The sequence below is a fragment of the Oncorhynchus mykiss genome, chromosome 6 (assembly GCF_057628025.1).
Source record: "Oncorhynchus mykiss isolate SJ-2025 chromosome 6, ASM5762802v1, whole genome shotgun sequence".
Taxonomy (NCBI): domain Eukaryota; kingdom Metazoa; phylum Chordata; class Actinopteri; order Salmoniformes; family Salmonidae; genus Oncorhynchus; species Oncorhynchus mykiss.
In genome coordinates, this window is record NC_143027.1 from 19,353,454 (window position 1) to 19,371,458 (window position 18,005).

Consider the following 18,005-nt stretch of genomic DNA (forward strand, 5'->3'; position numbering starts at 1 on the left):
TAGCAGAGGTAACTCTGGGTCTTTCCTGTGGCGGTCCTCATGAGAGCCAGTTTCATCATAGAGCTTGATGGTTTTTGCGACTGCACTTGAAGAAACTTTAAAAGTTCTTGAAAAATTCCAGATTGAATGACCTTCATGTCTTAAAGTAATGATGGACTGTCGTTAGTGTTAACACTTTTTTGGTTACTACATGATTCCATATGTGTTATTTCATAGTTTTGATGTCTTCTCTATTATTCTACAATGGCGAACATAGTAAAAATAAAGAAAAACCCTGGAATGAGTAGGTGTGTCCAAACTTTTGACTGGTATTGTATGTATGAAAATACAACAAAAAAGGTGACAATCTGTATGTCACGAATACCACCGAAGGTGGCTCCCCTTCCTGCTCGGGTGGCGCTCGGCGGTCGTCGTCGCCGCTCTATTAGCTGCCACTGAAGGTGGCTCCCCTTCCTGCTCGGGTGGCGCTCGGCGGTCGTCGTCGCCGCTCTATTAGCTGCCACTGAAGGTGGCTCCCCTTCCTGCTCGGGTGGCGGTCATCGTCGCCGCTCTATTAGCTGCCACTGAAGGTGGCTCCCCTTCCTGCTCGGGTGGCGGTCATCGTCGCCGCTCTATTAGCTGCCACTGAAGGTGGCTCCCCTTCCTGCTCGGGTGGCGGTCATCGTCGCCGCTCTATTAGCTGCCACTGAAGGTGGCTCCCCTTCCTGCCCGGGTGGCGGTCGGCGGTCGTCGTCGCCGCTCTATTAGCTGCCACCGATCCCTTTTTCCTTGTCCTTTGTTTTTGTCTAATTGTTTTCACCTGTTCCTTGTTGGGGTTTTGGGATGGGTGTTATTTAAGTTTGTTTTGCCCGCTGGTGTTTGTGCGGGCTTGTTGGTTGTTACGTTTGGTGATGTATCGTGTTTTGGTTTTGGGGTTTTTCGCTGTCCAGTGTTTGTGTCTAGGTTTTGGGTTGGTTTAGCACCAGTGTTTTGGGCCTGTTACGATTTGAATGACATTAAAGCGTTTTCCTGTTCATTTCACTCTCTGCATCGGACTCCTCACTCATTTCACTCACCCGTCGTTACACTGTACTATCGCCTCATATGAAACATTTGATCTTAAATCCAAAATACTGGAGTATAGAGAGACATTTAATATTTTAGCTTCACTGTACAAATACCTATTGTGTTGAGTGTAGATATGATAGAACAAAGAACTTATCCTTGAACTTCGTATGTAACCTACTGTTTTGTGCTTTGTAAAATACACCTCTGGACCGTACTATGATGTTGCATGAGTATGTAGGCTAAAAAGTTTGTCTTATATTACTCTGGTTGGAGAGATTGTGTGCAGGTAAACTTAGCTACAAACAGGGGAGAGGTTGAGCGGGGTCCTCAATGCAACCTGAGCCCTTTAGCCCTTTATCCCACAACAACCCCCATGACCTTAGCCAAATACAAAACACACATACATACAGTACCAGTCAAATGTTTGGACACATCTACACATTCAATGGTTTTTCTTTATTTTTACTATACATTGTGTGTGTGTGTGTGTGTGTGTGTGTGTGTGTGTGTGTGTGTGTGTGTGTGTGTGTGTGTGTGTGTGTGTGTGTGTGTGTGTGTGTGTGCGTGCGTGTGTGCGTGTGCGTGTGTGTGTGTAAGCGCGCAAGTGATAAATTGTGAATCATTAGATCATATAAGCGGGTTAAGGGGGTAGTGATCACTGCATAATGAATGTGGTGATTGATTCAAACAACAGATTTCACACAGATTAACTGTCTGTTATCCGCATATATCTCATGACATGGGTCACAGTGGCAATAGAATCCATCACAACGACACAGAGAGTCAATATTGTGAATTTTGAATATTGCATCTTAGTGAGATCAATAGAAAAACAAAATGCAGTCATCAGTGGACTGATTCAAGGAGTTAAAAGTGTCAACATATCTGTTACAGGGAATAGTTTACCCTTTAGGCATTTTCTCAAACAGACACTTAAGTCTAACAGAGTAAACTCTTGGTTGGATTACAACCAGTCTAGTTTTTCTGAAAAGGCCATATCGATTCCTTGGAGGGGGGAAGAACAACTTTGAACTATCTTACTGACTTTCTCTTTCTTGAATAAACTTCAACAGAAAAAGGTGGTGTGTGGTGTACACAGATTAAAAGAAAACATTAGGGCACACAACTGAAAACTTAGGAAACATTTTGCCATGAAAAATAAATGAGCATTTTGTTTATGTTAAGATTGCCCTTCCCGGGCCTCCCGGGTGGCGCAGTGGTTAAGGGCGCTGTACTGCAGCGTCAGCTGTTCCATCAGAGTCCCTGGGTTCGCGCCCAGGCTCTGTCGTAACCGGCCGCGACCGGGAGGTCTGTGGGGCGACGCACAATTGGCCTCGTGTCGTCTGGGTTAGGGATTGGTCAGTATGGATCTCCTTGTCTCATCGAGCACCAGCGACTCCTGTGGCGGGCCGGGCGCAGTGCGTGCTAGCCAAGGTTGCCAGGTGTTTCCTCCGACACATTGGTGCGGCTGGCTTCCGGGTTGGATGCTCGCTGTGTTAAGAAGCAGTACGGCTGGTTGGGTTGTGTATCGGAGGACGCATGACATTCAACCTTCGTCTCTCCCGAGCCCGTACGGGAGTTGTAGCAATGAGACAAGATAGTAGCTACTACAACAATTGGATACCATGAAATTGGGGAGAAAAAGGGGTAAAAATAAAATTTTAAAAAAATTGTCCATTTTTTTCAGTTTTCTGCCTTTAAAGCAGTGTGCCAGTGTTTCTTTGCATGTTAGGGACCTCATAACCAGTGACCTTTCACTGTGGAATGCTGTGCTAAAGAGTTGTTGACACTAAGCATGAAGAAGCAGGGAGGGTTTCAGCCCAGCGGCAAACAAACTCTGCTATTTGTTTCTAGAAGAGAGAGAGAGAGAGAGAGAGAGAGAGAGAGAGATCAAGTGGTGCCGAGTCAGCAATTCACATTCCATTCAGATATAATTGTATCCCCCTCTCCTCTCTTTACTCTCTCTCTCTCACTCTTACAAGCGCTCTCTTATTTTATTTTGTCATAACAAGGAATGTCTAACCTTTTTGTTGTGCAAGAATAAAAAGACTTGAATGGAAAATGCACTAGTTAGTTATAAAAACCAAGCTCTCCCTCATAAGGCCAATGATCAAAATGAACAGACCTCCTCTGTAATCTGATTAAACATATTGAAACCTTTCTGCACCTCCTTTAGTGTGTCCCCACCACCTATAACCCCTCTCAGACTGAGGCTGCATAGATAGAGTGGGGTGTGGATGAACTGTTGTGGCAGCGGCATTTGTCCTGTACAGTAAAGAGCTTATTGTGCACAACACAACATGGTTAAGCTGCCATTTCACCAACCTCTTGATCAACAGTGTTATACACTGACGCTAGACAGGCAAGCTGTGTGTGTGTGTCTACCTCTATGTGTGTATCTCCCTCTGTGTGTGTGTGTCTACCACTATGTGTGTATCTCCCCCTGTTTGTGTGTGTGTATCTCCCTCTGTGTGTATCTTCCTCTATGTGTATCTCCCTCTGTGTATGTGTGTCTACCACTATGTGTATCTCCCCCTGTGTGTGTGTATCTCCCTCTGTGTGTGTGTGTGTATCTCCCTCTGTGTGTATCTTCCACTATGTGTGTATCTCCCTCTGTGTGTGTGTGTGTGTGTGTGTGTGTGTGTGTGTGTGTGTGTGTGTGTGTGTGTGTGTGTCTACCCCTATGTGTGTATCTCACTCTGTGTGTGTGTGTGTGTGTGTGTGTGAATAGAATATAACTTGAATGTGTATTTTGAACATCATGCACATTAAAAACAGTAGGCCTATCACACTGTATACATAAACACATAGAGGACATTGACACAATGTTTCATAAGACCGCTGCCCTGTCTCTTTTCCTTTTTCTCCCTGTGTGTGTGTGTGTGTGTGTGTGTGTGTGTGTGTGTGTCTTTCTTTTAATCTATCTATGTATGTATACCTATCTTAGCCCATGGGCTGTACAGGCAGGCAGTTCCAGATACTGTACAAGCATACACGCAGACACACCTGTATGTTGTTGTTGTCAATGCTACGTTGTCAACTCACAGATTCTCACATGCCCCTGTCAAAATTGGGGGGTGGGGGTGGGATAGAATATTCTATACCTTACCCTTTAACCTCCACATTCAAAACCCCTCATAAATCACTTTTAAGGCTAAAAATATGTTCCTGCTTTCGCAATCTCAGGAATGAGCAAACGCAGATCTCACACCACAGTGACCCGGTGTTACCTTAATTGGGGAGGACAGGCTCTTAGTAAAGGCTGGAACATAATTAATGGAATGGTATCGAACACATCAAATAAGTGGTTTCCATGTGTTTGATACCATTCCCTTGACTCCATTCCAGCCAATATTATGAGCCATCCTCCCCTAAGCAGCCTCCTGTGTCTCACATGTACTGTATGTCCCAGGCACACACATAAACAGGGCATGAGCACAAACATATTTTGTTTTATTGTCAGGGAATGGGAGACTCAGTGTACGCACACAACACCACAATTGTATGATAAAGGCACATTATCAGTCTCCGTATTGGACCCAGTGGCCCTTGAAAGGCAAAAGCTAGACAAATTTCAATCGTTGGTCTTGTTTCACAAGCATTTTTTATTAAACTCTTGTTGTCCCACAATACTGTTCATCTGATGTTCCTCAGCGTCTTCGAATGACATGACGCAAATGATTTGTAAATACACCCAATTATTTACTGTTTTCAGGGAGATTCACATTTTTTTTTTTACTTTACAATATGGCCAGAATGGGGCTTGTGAGGGGTTTGAGTCTGTTCCCCTATTTATGTATTTGGGTGGGAGTCTATTTGTGCTGTTTAATCTATCATTGTTTGTTTTTGTGTTACAGCTTGTGTGATGATAAATCCTGGTTGAACACACTCCCCTCACCACCAATCTAGGGTTCCAGCAAAGAGCACCTAACACAAACACATGATATCCCACCCCAACGTTTTTCTTCAGCCCGGGACGTTCTGTATGCTGGGAGTAGGAGTGATGTTTTGGATGTCGGAAGGTGTGTAGCCACAGGGCAAACACACTGACAGACTATGTTCAAATACACATCCACTGAAACCACAAACATGTTTTCACATAGGGAGCAGAGTGGTAGGACATGTAGTGTGTCAATGTCTGGATAGCCCAGTGTCTAATGCTGTTTTTGGTTTCATTGTGTGTGCAGACTATAGAATCTCAACCTCCTTGGCAAGATGATCTCACTCCAGAATTACGTTCACTGCACATACCAGACAAGTTTATCATGAAAGAGCATAGGAGTCAGTACCGCCAGACAAACATATAGTGTGTGTCAGATGGGTATGTTACCCATAGATTTGTTTTGCTGTTCTTCTTGATTCTTGACTGGGGTGGGGAGAGGAAACGAGCCCATATTGCAACACCCACACACCTAGTGACGTTACGTTTGATACCGGAGCACTGAGTAATGCTTGGAATTGGCTTTACAGTGTATAGACTACTGCGAAGCAGTGTGAGGATGCCTGAAGTATCGCTTTATCAGAAGCACGTGCTCAATGACGTCCGAAGCGTCGTTTTTGTCGAACAAACACCTGAATTGTTTGATATTGGTTTCAGTTGAAGACAAAAAGCGAGCTCCGGTGTGTGGGACATGATCTATAATAATTTATCTTCTCTAAATTATTTTGACCAGCATGTGCCACTAGCCTACACTATGTTTACCAAAGACTCGAGTAAATAACCTATTTTCGACACAATTGGCTGGATAGCATCAATGCTTCAAGAAGCTGTCTGTAGTGGACAAATTAATATGTGATATTCTCACATAATAAACACGCATATGTTATCACAAGCCTGTCAACATTATTTGAATTACTAATTTAGACACATTCATGAATAAAGTTCATGTTATGGCTCGATACCCACAGACTGTACGTGGGTGGATGACGAATGAATGCCCAACCCCTTGTACCGTACCGTGTGAGACACGCGGGCCAGGGGTTCTCGGGTAGCCAATCACAGTACGTTATTTTTCCTGTGACATCATCTGCCACTCCTCTTACTATAGAACGAAACTACGGAGAAAGCAACTGGAGGGTGCAGAGAGAGGGAGAAAGCACATCCTCGGTCAGAGAAAAGAACGATAAATACATTTTGGGGACACGATTTGTTTAAAAACGACTGCTTAATCAGACCATACATATTGTGTGATTCCGATCAAATTGTGCAGGTGATAATCGAGATTTGAAACGGTGGGTTGTCTTGGTTTATGGTTGAAGACAGAAAAAAAGGGGACACCGAAAAATTGGATCAACATCAACTTAACATGGAATTTCGTAAGGATTTTTATTTATATCAATTAACTTTATAAATGTGTGTATTGTAGAGGAGATAGCCTAGTTATCCTTCATGCCTGGTAAACAAGGTCTAGGGAGCGAAAGTTCCTCACTAGTCTAGCTGTGCCAGGGGAAAAACAAGACCGGGAGGAGGGTCGCCAACGTTACAGCAACCGAACGTTATGCTGTAGGTTTTCTATATATTTTTTAAAATTGTAAACTAGTGACATTATTTGTGGTTTGTCTAAAAATAATTTGAAAATAATACGTACGTTATCAGCTAGCTACCTACCTAGTTGCTATTACCTTACCGAATTGTTCGAGTTTTGATCGAATGAGTTGACTGATTGATTTTGAAAAGAGTAACATGTTAGATTTGAACGACAAAATTAATGTTCCATTAAACACGACATTGAGTAGACATTCTTTGTCTGGTTACCTTGCTAACATTGTATGCAAAGAGTCATTCTAGGTAACTAGTAACGTTATGGGAGCTATCAAACGACGTCCAAACAACAGGAAGAGATTAGTAGCAGACAAAGAAGGCACAAAAGAACAAGGGTCGAAACGTGGCTGATTGATGTCTAGCTAGCTACTTCACTAATCTAGTTACAATACATTGTGTGTGACAAGGTGGCTTGCTAGCACTATTATTGCTTTTGGTCTCGGCGATGTTGCTTGTCTAGCTTGGTCTTGTTTGATAGCATTTTTATGGCTGTACTGTAGCGTGACTCGGTTATTTTGGGCCACATCCAATGTATTTCAGTGTTTTCTTTGTTAGCTGTTTGTTTCCTTAAGAGGTTGTTGATTAATGTCACTGACCATGATGTGAGTCATTGGATAGCCTAGCCTGATTGAAAATCTAGATACTGCGTTTTGCCAGCTGGTGAACATCATGAAAGTGTTCCATGACGGTTGACCTAACTAAACAAGGCACTGCTCAGATTCGATTATCTGTAGTAGACCTTACTTGTTAGTTGTATTCGCGACATTTGAGGTAAAGCTAGGCAAATCTGTGCAGCCTTGGTTAGGTCTATCCTCGTGAATAAAAAACGCATTGTGCCAAGCCATTTTCCCCAAGTGGTGTGATGAACTGTAGGATAGGCTACAGTCACGAAACAAATTAGCCTAGCTGGTGTTTGATTTAAATTATAAACTGGGTGGTTTGAGCCATGAATTCTGAGGAAACCCTTGTGTGGGGGGTTGGAGACTACAGCATACATGTGTGGTTAAGTGCAAAGGCTGAAGGGTTAGAAGGGTGGGAGATGAGGAAATGTTGAATGGGCAATGAGGCATGGCTGAGTCAAATAGGAATCCTGATTATTGAAGTGATGATTTAAAGAGCTCAGGCATGTGCTCATTGTCAGTAACAACCATATCATCAACATTAAGAGACATGGGCAGCAGTGAGGAGGGTTTATTCTCCAGGTCTTTAACTGTTTTCCAGAACTTATTGGGGTTAGACCCACATGGATAACTGCTCCTTAAAGTAACGGACTTTGACCTTCCGAATAGCCTGATTGCACTTATTTCTCATTGGCCCTAACGATAGCACGTCAGCCAGAGTATGTGTGTGCTGAGCCTTTTCTTGAAATGGAGTAGCTCTGACAGATCACGGTCGAACCAGGGGCTGACCCAGTTTTTAACTCTCATTTTCTATATGGGGGCGTGTTTACAAAACCACTGAAAATATTAAAAAAGGTCCAGGGATCAAGCTGATTCGATACAAATTTACAGAGGCCAAGTCATGAAGGCTTGCTCATTAAAGATTTTTAGCGAACGTCTATGACAAATCGGGACAGGTTGTTTCATTGAGCAGCCATTACGAACACAAACTGTAAAACAATGATCATTACAGAAAACACCAGCCGGATACCTATCAGGATTGATTGTGAGGATAACATCAAGGAGAGTAGCCTTTTCTGGGTGTTTGGAGTCATACCTTGTGCGATTGGTAATAATCTGAAAAAGATTTAGGGAGTCTCATTGCTTTAGGACGGATGGTGGTTTAAGCATGTCCCAGTTTAGGTCACTTAGCAAGACAAATTCAGACTTCGTGTAAGAGGCCAGGAGAGCGCTTAGGGCAGGTACGGTACAGGCCTGTGCTGATGGAGGACAATCAGTCAGCAAAGAGCTATTTGAAAGTTTAATGCTTAAAACCAGCTAATCAAATTGTAACAGACTTGGTGGAGACAACCTAGCACTGAAGGTGATCCTTGGCAAATATTGCCACTCTACCGCCTTTGGAAGATCTGTCATGCCGAAAAAGGTTATAACCAGAAAGCTTAACATCAGTGTTCAAAACACATTTTCTTAACCTCGTCTCAGTAATGACCAACCCATCTGGATTAGAGCTGTAAACCCACATTTTTTAAGAAATGTGATAAATTGTAGCTTCTAGTGTTAACATGCAGAAAACCCAGTCTTTTACGAGAGCAGAAATCGGTGAAGCAGATATCTAAGGCAGAATTGGGGCTAGCAACAGTAGATGGGCCAGGATGTACATTTCCATATATCATCAGAAGTAATACAATCAGGGCACGACAGAGGACAGGGAGTGCTCTGCAGTGTTGACATTTGAATGTGCATTAGATGGCAACAAGATCATATTGTACAGCAATTTTGTCAGGTAACATGAATACAAAGCTGGTGAGAGGTGGTTAGAATAGGATGGGAGGCCAAGAGTCTGTGTAACCAATAGAGAGTCAGAGTACCCAACTGTGGGACAGACTGTTTGTTCCCACACTCGGGGAAACAAGCAAGTTCTTGGTCAACAAAGCACGCAGGAGTCATGAGGCAAATCGCATAAAGTGCAAGAAAAAAACATAACGACTTGGGGCCATTGTAAGCTCGGGAGTGTGCCGGGGATACCTGTAGCAGATTGGGAGGTGGGCCAGGGCAGATGGTGAACAGGTTGCCAGGTGGAATCCAAGCAGCAGGCAACGGGAGTAGGTGTCACACTCACTTGGGAGAAGTTTTTTTGGGGAAGAAGATTCCTTGTAGAAAATCCCAGCTAGCTAACAAGTCTCTGTCCATTTTTAGATCGTTAGCTAGCTATATTTCTTCAGTTTTGACAAATGGTCCTTTACGACATCCAGACAAAGTTGTCCTGTGGCTGTTGTATTTTGGAGATTGCGAGGAGGATATCTTCTGATGTGATCGTAGCAACAATATTGTTTCTTATTGAGATCATTTCCAGTTGAAGTGTCCTGACTGCATATCAGTTCAAAATAGAGATGAATCCAGGGGTTACTGTATTGTAATGACCTCTGCGCGGATTGAGGGGGCTTCAAAGGCCCCCGAAATTGATATGTACCTTGAAAAATAAAACTTATGCCTCATGAGCTGAGTTCAACTGTCATTCCCCATCAAAACCCAAAGTATAACCTGTTTTATTCCTATGTTTGTAAACAAGCACTGCATAGCCGCAACATGATTAAAGCTAATTTTGATATCATTGGATGGTCAGACCTAGCATCCATAGCTCTGTCTTTGGATTTGAGTGACTACATTTCTCCAGCCCCACCCCTCCCCGCTTTTTACTGAAACGGTGGTGGGAACCTTTTGTTTCAACTGCTTATCGCCCCTTTGGTAGTAGAATCCTTGCTTCAGGTGATGTCTTTTTGACCCCCCCCCCCCTGCCCCCCAGTTTCTTTATTAGTCTTAATGTTCCTTTCTGGTATGTTATTTCCAAATATATGTGCCCAACCACCACACTTACATTTAGTCGCCTACAGTACCAGTCAAAAGTTTGGACACGCGCTGTCACGCATGCACACATAGACACACTAACAAGATACCTTGCTCCCATTTGTCAACAGCGATGGCCCAAGAGACTAAGCCAAGCCTGACGCCTGTGCTTTGTACCACTGGCTGTGGTTTCTATGGCAACCCCAGGAACAACGGCATGTGCTCGGTCTGCTACAAGGAGCACCTGAACCGTCAGCAGAGTAGTACCCACAGCTTGAGCCAACTTAGCCCAATGGGTAAGTTCCCCATCCACCCTGTTTCTTACTGACCACACACACAAATCTACTCCAAACAGTTCGTCGTCGTCCCCAAAACCAGACTCTCACCAAAGCTGCATTACATCGCATAGGGAAGTTATTGCTGTCTGCTAAAATTAGCATACACATTGTGGGCCAGCTGCACTGTTGAAAGAACTGTTGAACCTAAAAGTATCTTCTCCTGAGGTTGATGTTTTACTTTTGCTGTCTCTCAGGAACAGTTGGTAGTCCTACCCCTGATGCCTCAGCCATCCAGCGACTAGAGGCCAGTCTAGCCAAAGTAGACCCTTCATCTGGCTCTGCTGCAGACATGGCTAGGTAAGGTGTGTGTGTCTGCATGTGATACAATGGATGTCTCATTACTTTTTGCTCATGTCTTTAACTTATTATTTTCTATCAATTGCCCCCTCTGCAGAACTATTCAAGGCTCTCTTCCAGTGACTCAACAAATGACAGAGATGAGCATCTCAAGAGAGGATAAAGCAGAGCCTGGTAAAACACTTCTAGAGCCTGATATAAAACGCACTTCTAGAGCCTGATATAAAACGCACTTCTAGAGGGAAACATTGCTCTGTTTGCCCAACTTTAGCATTAGCGTATACACTGAGTGTACAAACACCTTCCTAATATAGAGTACCCACCCCTTTGCCCTCAGAACAGCCTCAATTCGTCGGGGCATGGGCAATACAAGGTGTCGAAAGCAAGCCATTTTCACTCTAACGCTTCCCACAGTTGTCAAGTTGGCAACCACCTTTGGGTGGTGGATCATTCTTGACATACACTACCGTTAGAAATGTTCTTGTTTTTGTCCATTTAAAATAACATCAAATTGATCAGAAATACAGTGTAGACATTTGTTAATGTTGTAAATGACTATTGTAGCTGGAAATGGCAGATTTTTAATGGAATATCTACGTAGGCGAACAGAGGCCCATTATCAGCAACCATCACTCCTGTGTTCCAATAGAATGTTGTTAGCTAATCCAAGTTTATCATTTTAAAAGGCTAATTGATCATTAGAAAACCCTTTTGCAATTGTTAGCACAGCTGAAAACTGTTGTCCTGATTTTAAAGAAGCAATAAAACTGGCCTTTAGACTAGTTGAGTATCTGGAGCATCAGCATTTGTGGGTTCGATTACAGGCTCAAAATGGCTAGAAACAAAAGCCTTTCTTCTGAAACTCGTCAGTTTCTTGTTCTGTGAAATTAAGGCTATTCCATGCGAGAAATAGCCAAGAAACCGAAGATCTCGTACAACGCTGTGTACTACTCCCTTCACTGAATAGAAAGGGTGGGAGGCCCCGGTGCACAATTGAACAAGAGGACAGAAATATATATATTTTTTTAACAAGAGGACAAGTACATTAGTGTCTAGTTTGAGAAAGACACCTCACAAGTCCTCAACTGTTAGCTTCATTAAATAGTACCCGTAAAACACCAGTCTCAACATCAACAATGAAGAGGTGACTACCGTTTCCAGCTACAATAGTTATTTACAACATTAGCAATGTCTACACTGTATTTCTGATCAATTTGATGTTATTTTAATGGACAAAGAATGTGCTTTTCTTTCAAAAACAAGGACATTTATAACTGACCCCAAACTGTTGACCGGTAGTGTCCATTGGGAACTGTTTAGAGTTAAACCTAGCAGCGTTGCAGTTCTTGACACAAAGCGGGTGCCTGGCACCTACTACCATACCCTGTTCAAAGGCACTTAAATATTTTGTCTTGTCCATTCACCCTCTGAATGGCACACATGCACATTCTGTCTCGAGCCTTAAACATATATATTTTTTAACCTGTTTCCCGTTCATCTACGAAGATTTAACAAGTGACATCAATAAGGGGTCATAGCTTTCACCCGGTCAGTCTTTCATGGACAGAGCAGGTGTTCCGAATGTTTTGCACACTCAGTGTATTTAGACCTTGACTTAGTCCTTGCACTACAGTGCGAACACACAGGAACTCTTCATTTGAATCTCCAGACTGAAGTGTATATTTAAGTGCTTTTCTGTTTTCTCCTTCAGTTGTGACTGAGCCTACTGCTTCTAGCCCTGCCACTGGTGACGAGGCTAAGGGAAACACCCCCAATCCCAAGAAGAATAGGTGCTTCATGTGCCGCAAGAGGGTGGGCCTAACAGGTGAGCGTGCCATAGCAGGACGTGGTGCTTTTTCAAAGAAATGGGATGACAGGATTGAGCAATGTGTACGACGTAATGCCGTTTTTGCTGAAGAGATTGGCCATGTTCCAGGCCGCACAAATGGACTATTGATGGAGTTCATGCAATGTAAAACACTACTTCTACATTTGTGATGGTCTCAGATCTTTGACTGTATAAGTTGTGTCTAATGTGGCTGGAACGCCATCAATGTCACATTGATCTAATAATCTGCACAAGGAAACTGCAATGTAGGCAGTTTAGAATAACTCTTATTCCTGTGTCTGGTCTTATTAAGAGGTGATTTTTTTTATTGGGTTGGTGTTTGGTTCCTACAGTGGTTTCCCTCTAATCTCTGACCTTTTAACTCTACCCCAGGGTTCGATTGTCGCTGTGGGAACCTGTTCTGTGGGGTCCATCGGTACTCCGACAAACACAACTGCCCTTACGACTACAAGGCGGAGGCAGCTGCCAAGATCCGCAAGGAGAACCCTGTAGTGGTCGCCGACAAGATTCAGAGAATATAGGGTTAAGAACCATCCACACAAAGACTGAAGTATGATTGGACCCTCGACATGAACATTGGCATGAGTGGCAAAAGGATATCGGACTCGTTTTTAAAATCACAACCTTGAGAAAAGTGGAAGAGACCTTGCCTGAGGGGGAGATGCATGAACGATCACTATTTGTCTTGTTTTTTTTATTTTTATAATATATTGTTTGTTTTTCCTGTATCTTTGCCGATATTCAGTTTGTCTTTTAAAAAGAAGCCCAGGGTACCTGTTGATGAAACTTAGTGAATGTTGGCGATGGATAGAAATGCCATAAATCGAGCCAACATGATCCACCCCCCCTCAACATGTCAGGCATGTCTGTTCTGCAGAACCTATTTCTATCTGGATGTTCCATCACAACGTTGTGCCCCACTGAATACAGCCCCTGAGCTGTTTGGCCACTTTGTTGCCAAATGGACATTTTGTCAAAAGTTGTATTCACGTGCAGTATCCCCACACGTTCAGTTGTTGCCATTTCTCCTCTCCGTTCATATCAGTTGGTTGGGTCAGTTGTCTGAAAGGTATGACCTCTCGAACTGCAAAGCTGTTCCAAAATGCATGTGGTTATTGTTTCAGAAACTTCTGTGACTGCTTCCTTGCCACAGTGCTCTCTCACAGCTGCTACCCTAGCGTGCATGCAATTGCAAACATATTCATGGGAAAACAGCTGTTCACTAATGTGTTGAACACAAAAGGCTACATGGAGGGCTCTGTCTGTACACGGTGTTGTACCCTTGCATGGCAAAGACACGTAAGCTTCTCAAACCCGCCTACCTCGCAGCAGGACATGTCTCCTTATCGCATTGTGTGTGTGAAGCCTTCTCTTATCACTCCGTTATGGTGAGGGGGTTACCTTGATAGGCCATTTTTAGGTAACCTGGTCATCGGGCACCGTTTCCTTTTGATCAAGTCATTATTTTGACTTTCATTGTAAGAGGTGTGAGAACGGGGACTAAAACGCTTACTTAACCAGCTGTCATGTGGAACTGAACTTTATCAGAATCTCCCAACTGGCTCTCATGCAGACGGTTGCGTACACTGACCCTGGTGCACTACCCGTCTATTTTATCTGATATATGGGGGTATGAATGGGATAGCGCAACCCATGCAATTATGTAAAATATCTGAATGAATTGCCATCACTCGACTAGTGCTAGGTCTTTATTTTTTATCCTCAGACATTTATATTTACTGACATTAGCACATGTATTCAGTGGAGTTAGGCTATGTGAGCCAGCCATGCTTGTGTGTGTTAAGAGCGAGTGAGCACATGGTTGTCAGTGTGTGCCCCCCCACCTTAGTCTGAAGCAATATGGGTTAAACAGCACAAGCTACAGGAGCATGCTAGAGGTACGGTTTGAAAAACAGATTCCAGAGTTAGACAACTTCCTTTCAGCTTTCTATCCACTATGGGTCTGTGTCGATCTTATTTTTGTTCTCCTGTAGGGATGTGAGGTCTACTTTGTTCTCCCCCCTTTTGATTGTTCGTTTTATATGCAAATTTGTACAAAACGTATTACATATCTTGCTACCCAGCATTACAGCAGCATTGTATCATGTAAATAAAGACTGTACAGAGACAATACAAGGCCTGGTATTGGTGGTTTGGATTATAGCTTCACTTGTTCAACGATGCCATTTGGATCAGGATCCCACATCAGTGTATCTGTTTCCTATTGCTCCCGTGAGCTCAACTTTGCTATAGCATTACAAGTAGAGGTTGGTTAAGGAAAAATGATTGCCTGGGTAGAGGTGAATGTGTGCCAGTCAGACTGTTTGGAGGCACACCTGTCACATGCTTGGGGCAGTGTGTTGGCAGATGGTGTCACGCTGGCAGCTGAGGCCGGGAGAGGGTGAGTAAGCCCCCCCAGTACCTCACCGTCACCCCTCTGTCTGAGCAGGGAGGAGGACAGCTGATATGGGACATGAGCAGGAGGATCAGAGAACCAACGTTCTGTTCAACCTCACTCAGGAACAGCTGGGAAGGTCCCGTAGCCTCCCTCTGAGGGTTGGGACAGCGACCCATCTATCCCCTGGGGAACCCCTAATGTCTTATCTGTCACATGTCTGGAAAGCTAGCTCAGTGTGACAGATGTGGATTTAACATGAATGCACCTTAGTGTTCTTAACTCCCCACAGTAGACTGAGGGGACAAGGGGAGAGCTAGGGGAACTACGGTAGGAAGGAGATTGTTCCAAATCAACCACTAGCCTCTACACCCAAGGCACTCCTGTAGATCTGAAGGGATTGGATAAGCAGTATGGTAATAGCTTCATCTTGCATTTTAGATTTAGAAGCAATATGACATTTCCACACGGCTATCTATACAATCCTCAATTCTACAGGAGGGTTTAGGGATTGGATTTTAATCCAGGGTGAGAGAGCAAGCTCACAAGGAGGGCAATAGGGGGAAGTGGGAGGCCTTTGAGAGTTCACCATGAACGTAGGGATGGGCATGTTTGAGATTGGTTGACCCGAGGTACCATCACTGAACTCTAAGCCTGGTCCTAACTATGACACTCCCTTACCATACAGAACACTAAACTATACAGAACTAAACAAACAGTAATACTTGCTCACTACCCTGTTCTACTTCATCATCTCCCTTAACAGGCATCCCTCACTTTTGCCCAGGATGGATAAAGAGAAAAGGATAGGGAGTCATGAGTTTTTAGGCATGCTATTGACCTAGGTGTGTCAGTAGCCATCTAGGAAGCTTCCTTTCAGTCACTGGGAGAATCTGTTGCATTCTCGCCTCCTAAAAACCCATTGGGTGAGAGCCAGATGTCCTTCCTCTGACCTCCAATGGGTTTTGAGAATGAGGTGAAGAGAAGACTATGCAATTAAGATTCTCCAACTGAAATTATAGGAGTGGTCACAGGATTTGTGTCATTGAGAGAGGGGAAGATTGACAAAAGGAGAGCATGTAGACAAATCAGTGGATGAATGATTGAAGAGCTGGTATGCAGGGATGGGGAAAAAATAACCAATTCTGAAAATCAAGTGTTGCATTAACATGATTAAAAGGTCAATTGTAGGTCCAAAGGTCACAGCTTTTCACTGACTGAGAAATAAAGGAACGTGCTATTCGTCTTGACATAGGGAAGATCTCAATTGCATACTCCTCGTCTCCTTCTCAAAACCCATTGAATGAGGTCCCACCCCTCTGACCTTATCCTCCAATAGGTTTTGAGAAGGAGATGACGCAAGAATATTGCATTTGAGATCTTCCCTAGTTTTACATTACTACCTTTGAAACTGGTAACCAGGGTTGGGGTGAATTCCCATTTTAATTCAGGAAGTACACTGAAATTCCAATTCTCTTCAATGTGGAAAAATTGGAATTCAGTTTACTTTTGAATTGACTTGGAGTCATGGCAGCAGCGAAAGTCAAGTAATAAACCACCAAGTCACCAACTTTAAAGGTGAAAATATATTTGAATGTATTGTAGACTCAGTGCAGTATTGTCATTTTAGAATTTAATTTCATGCAATATAAATGAGTCATTAAAAAGCTACGACAAAGAATCTTGTTTAAAACATGTATTTTTATAACGAACTATAGTGTTCAGTGGATATCTACAGTGGTTCCCAAGCTTTTTTGGTTATCGTTAACTGAATTTTGCTCTGCCCTGAAATATAGTCTCATGAGTCTTCTCAAATAACCCCTGTGGATAGGCCAAGTACCCCAGGTTGGGAACCACTGTTCTACAATATAACATAGTATGTGTGAATGAGGGTGCCTGTTCGATGTATCATCACTTGGACATGTGTTTACGTCGCCTCCTGGTGTCCATCCTCTGTAACTGTCTCATCTTGTCCGGGCTCCCTGCCCAGCAGCCGCTCAGTTCCAGGCTGCTCAGAAGCCCGACGCCGTCTCCATAGAGACCACTACGGGACCAGGTTGAGGTGGCAAACTGGTCAAATTGTGTGCACATTTAGAAATTAACAGATTTGGCAGCATACACAATCGCTTCCAGTTCCCGTGATACTCACGAAGCAAGTTAAAAGGGGCCCATGATGCATCTGAAGGAGTACTGATCCATGTAGTTGTCGGCATTGTATTTGACCCATACTTCCTTCATGTTCTCCGCCAGGTCATACCTATGATAATCTAGACACAGCTGGGCCAATGGGGGAGGGTGATCATCATCCTCAAATCTTCCTCACTCCCCGTTTCTCAGCCCTGAGCTCGATCATGGCACGGAAGAGACATCTAACTCAGCTGGTGTTTCGCTGATTCGAGAGATGTCATCAAGAACACAAGTGCCATTATTCTAGCAGGTATTGAAAATATATTACACTCTCCAACAGCATAACTTTCCAATAAATCTACAGTTTACACAAACACCTTTCAATAGCCTTACACATTACTTCATACAGACAAGTCCATAATATAACACGTATCAACTGTAGGCTACATTGAATAAACTTTTGACTTTAGGGCTACCGTTGCCAACAAACAGCACATTCATAGACCAAACCTACAATTAAGTGATAATGCCCAAGAAGCCAGTGTTTGGAGGAGCTAGACAATAACACAGCTAACACACTTCAAACTGGGCCCAGAAAGACTACAAACTAACTACACTTAGTTTCGTTTGACTTTTATTTTTTTTCTTCAATCTACATGTCTTTGTACTGTACATATCCATTAAGTGCCAGCTGATTCATGATTTCAACTCTGAGAAACGCTGTCTGTCTCATCCTGACTCCGTTCATTACTATGGGACAGCTGGAGCTCGAATTTGAATATTGAAACAATGTTGCACATGTCAGAGACAGACTGCAAAGTTTATACACTATATCTGCTGTTGAAAACGAAATGTTAGTCTAAAGGAAATGTGGATAATGTGGAGATTAGTAGATTGCGCAGTCGGATAGAACAGAGTAAATAGGCATTTTAACGTCAGATTTAGC

The 18,005-nt window shown here is 43.3% G+C and overlaps 1 protein-coding gene across 1 annotated transcript; it reads left to right on the top strand.

The window, feature by feature from the left end:
- The first annotated feature begins 6,083 nt into the window (after positions 1-6,083).
- On the top strand, positions 6,084-14,668 carry LOC110525406 (AN1-type zinc finger protein 5). The gene is made up of 6 exons (XM_021605478.3): positions 6,084-6,363; positions 10,185-10,349; positions 10,586-10,688; positions 10,786-10,862; positions 12,400-12,513; positions 12,910-14,668. The coding sequence occupies exons 1-6, from the start codon at positions 6,297-6,299 to the stop codon at positions 13,056-13,058; spliced, it is 675 nt and encodes a 224-aa protein (XP_021461153.3). The 5' UTR covers positions 6,084-6,296; the 3' UTR covers positions 13,059-14,668.
- The last annotated feature ends 3,337 nt before the right edge of the window (positions 14,669-18,005 follow it).

Bases quoted from the DNA above. Each gene is read 5' to 3' on its own strand.
- LOC110525406 (XM_021605478.3), top strand. From the start codon at position 6,297: ATGGTTGAAGACAGAAAAAAAGGGGACACCGAAAAATTGGATCAACAT. The intron at 6,364-10,184 runs GTAAGGATTTTT...ATTTGTCAACAG, and splicing joins TCAACTTAACATGGAATTTC to CGATGGCCCAAGAGACTAAG. The intron at 10,689-10,785 runs GTAAGGTGTGTG...CCCCCTCTGCAG, and splicing joins TCTGCTGCAGACATGGCTAG to AACTATTCAAGGCTCTCTTC.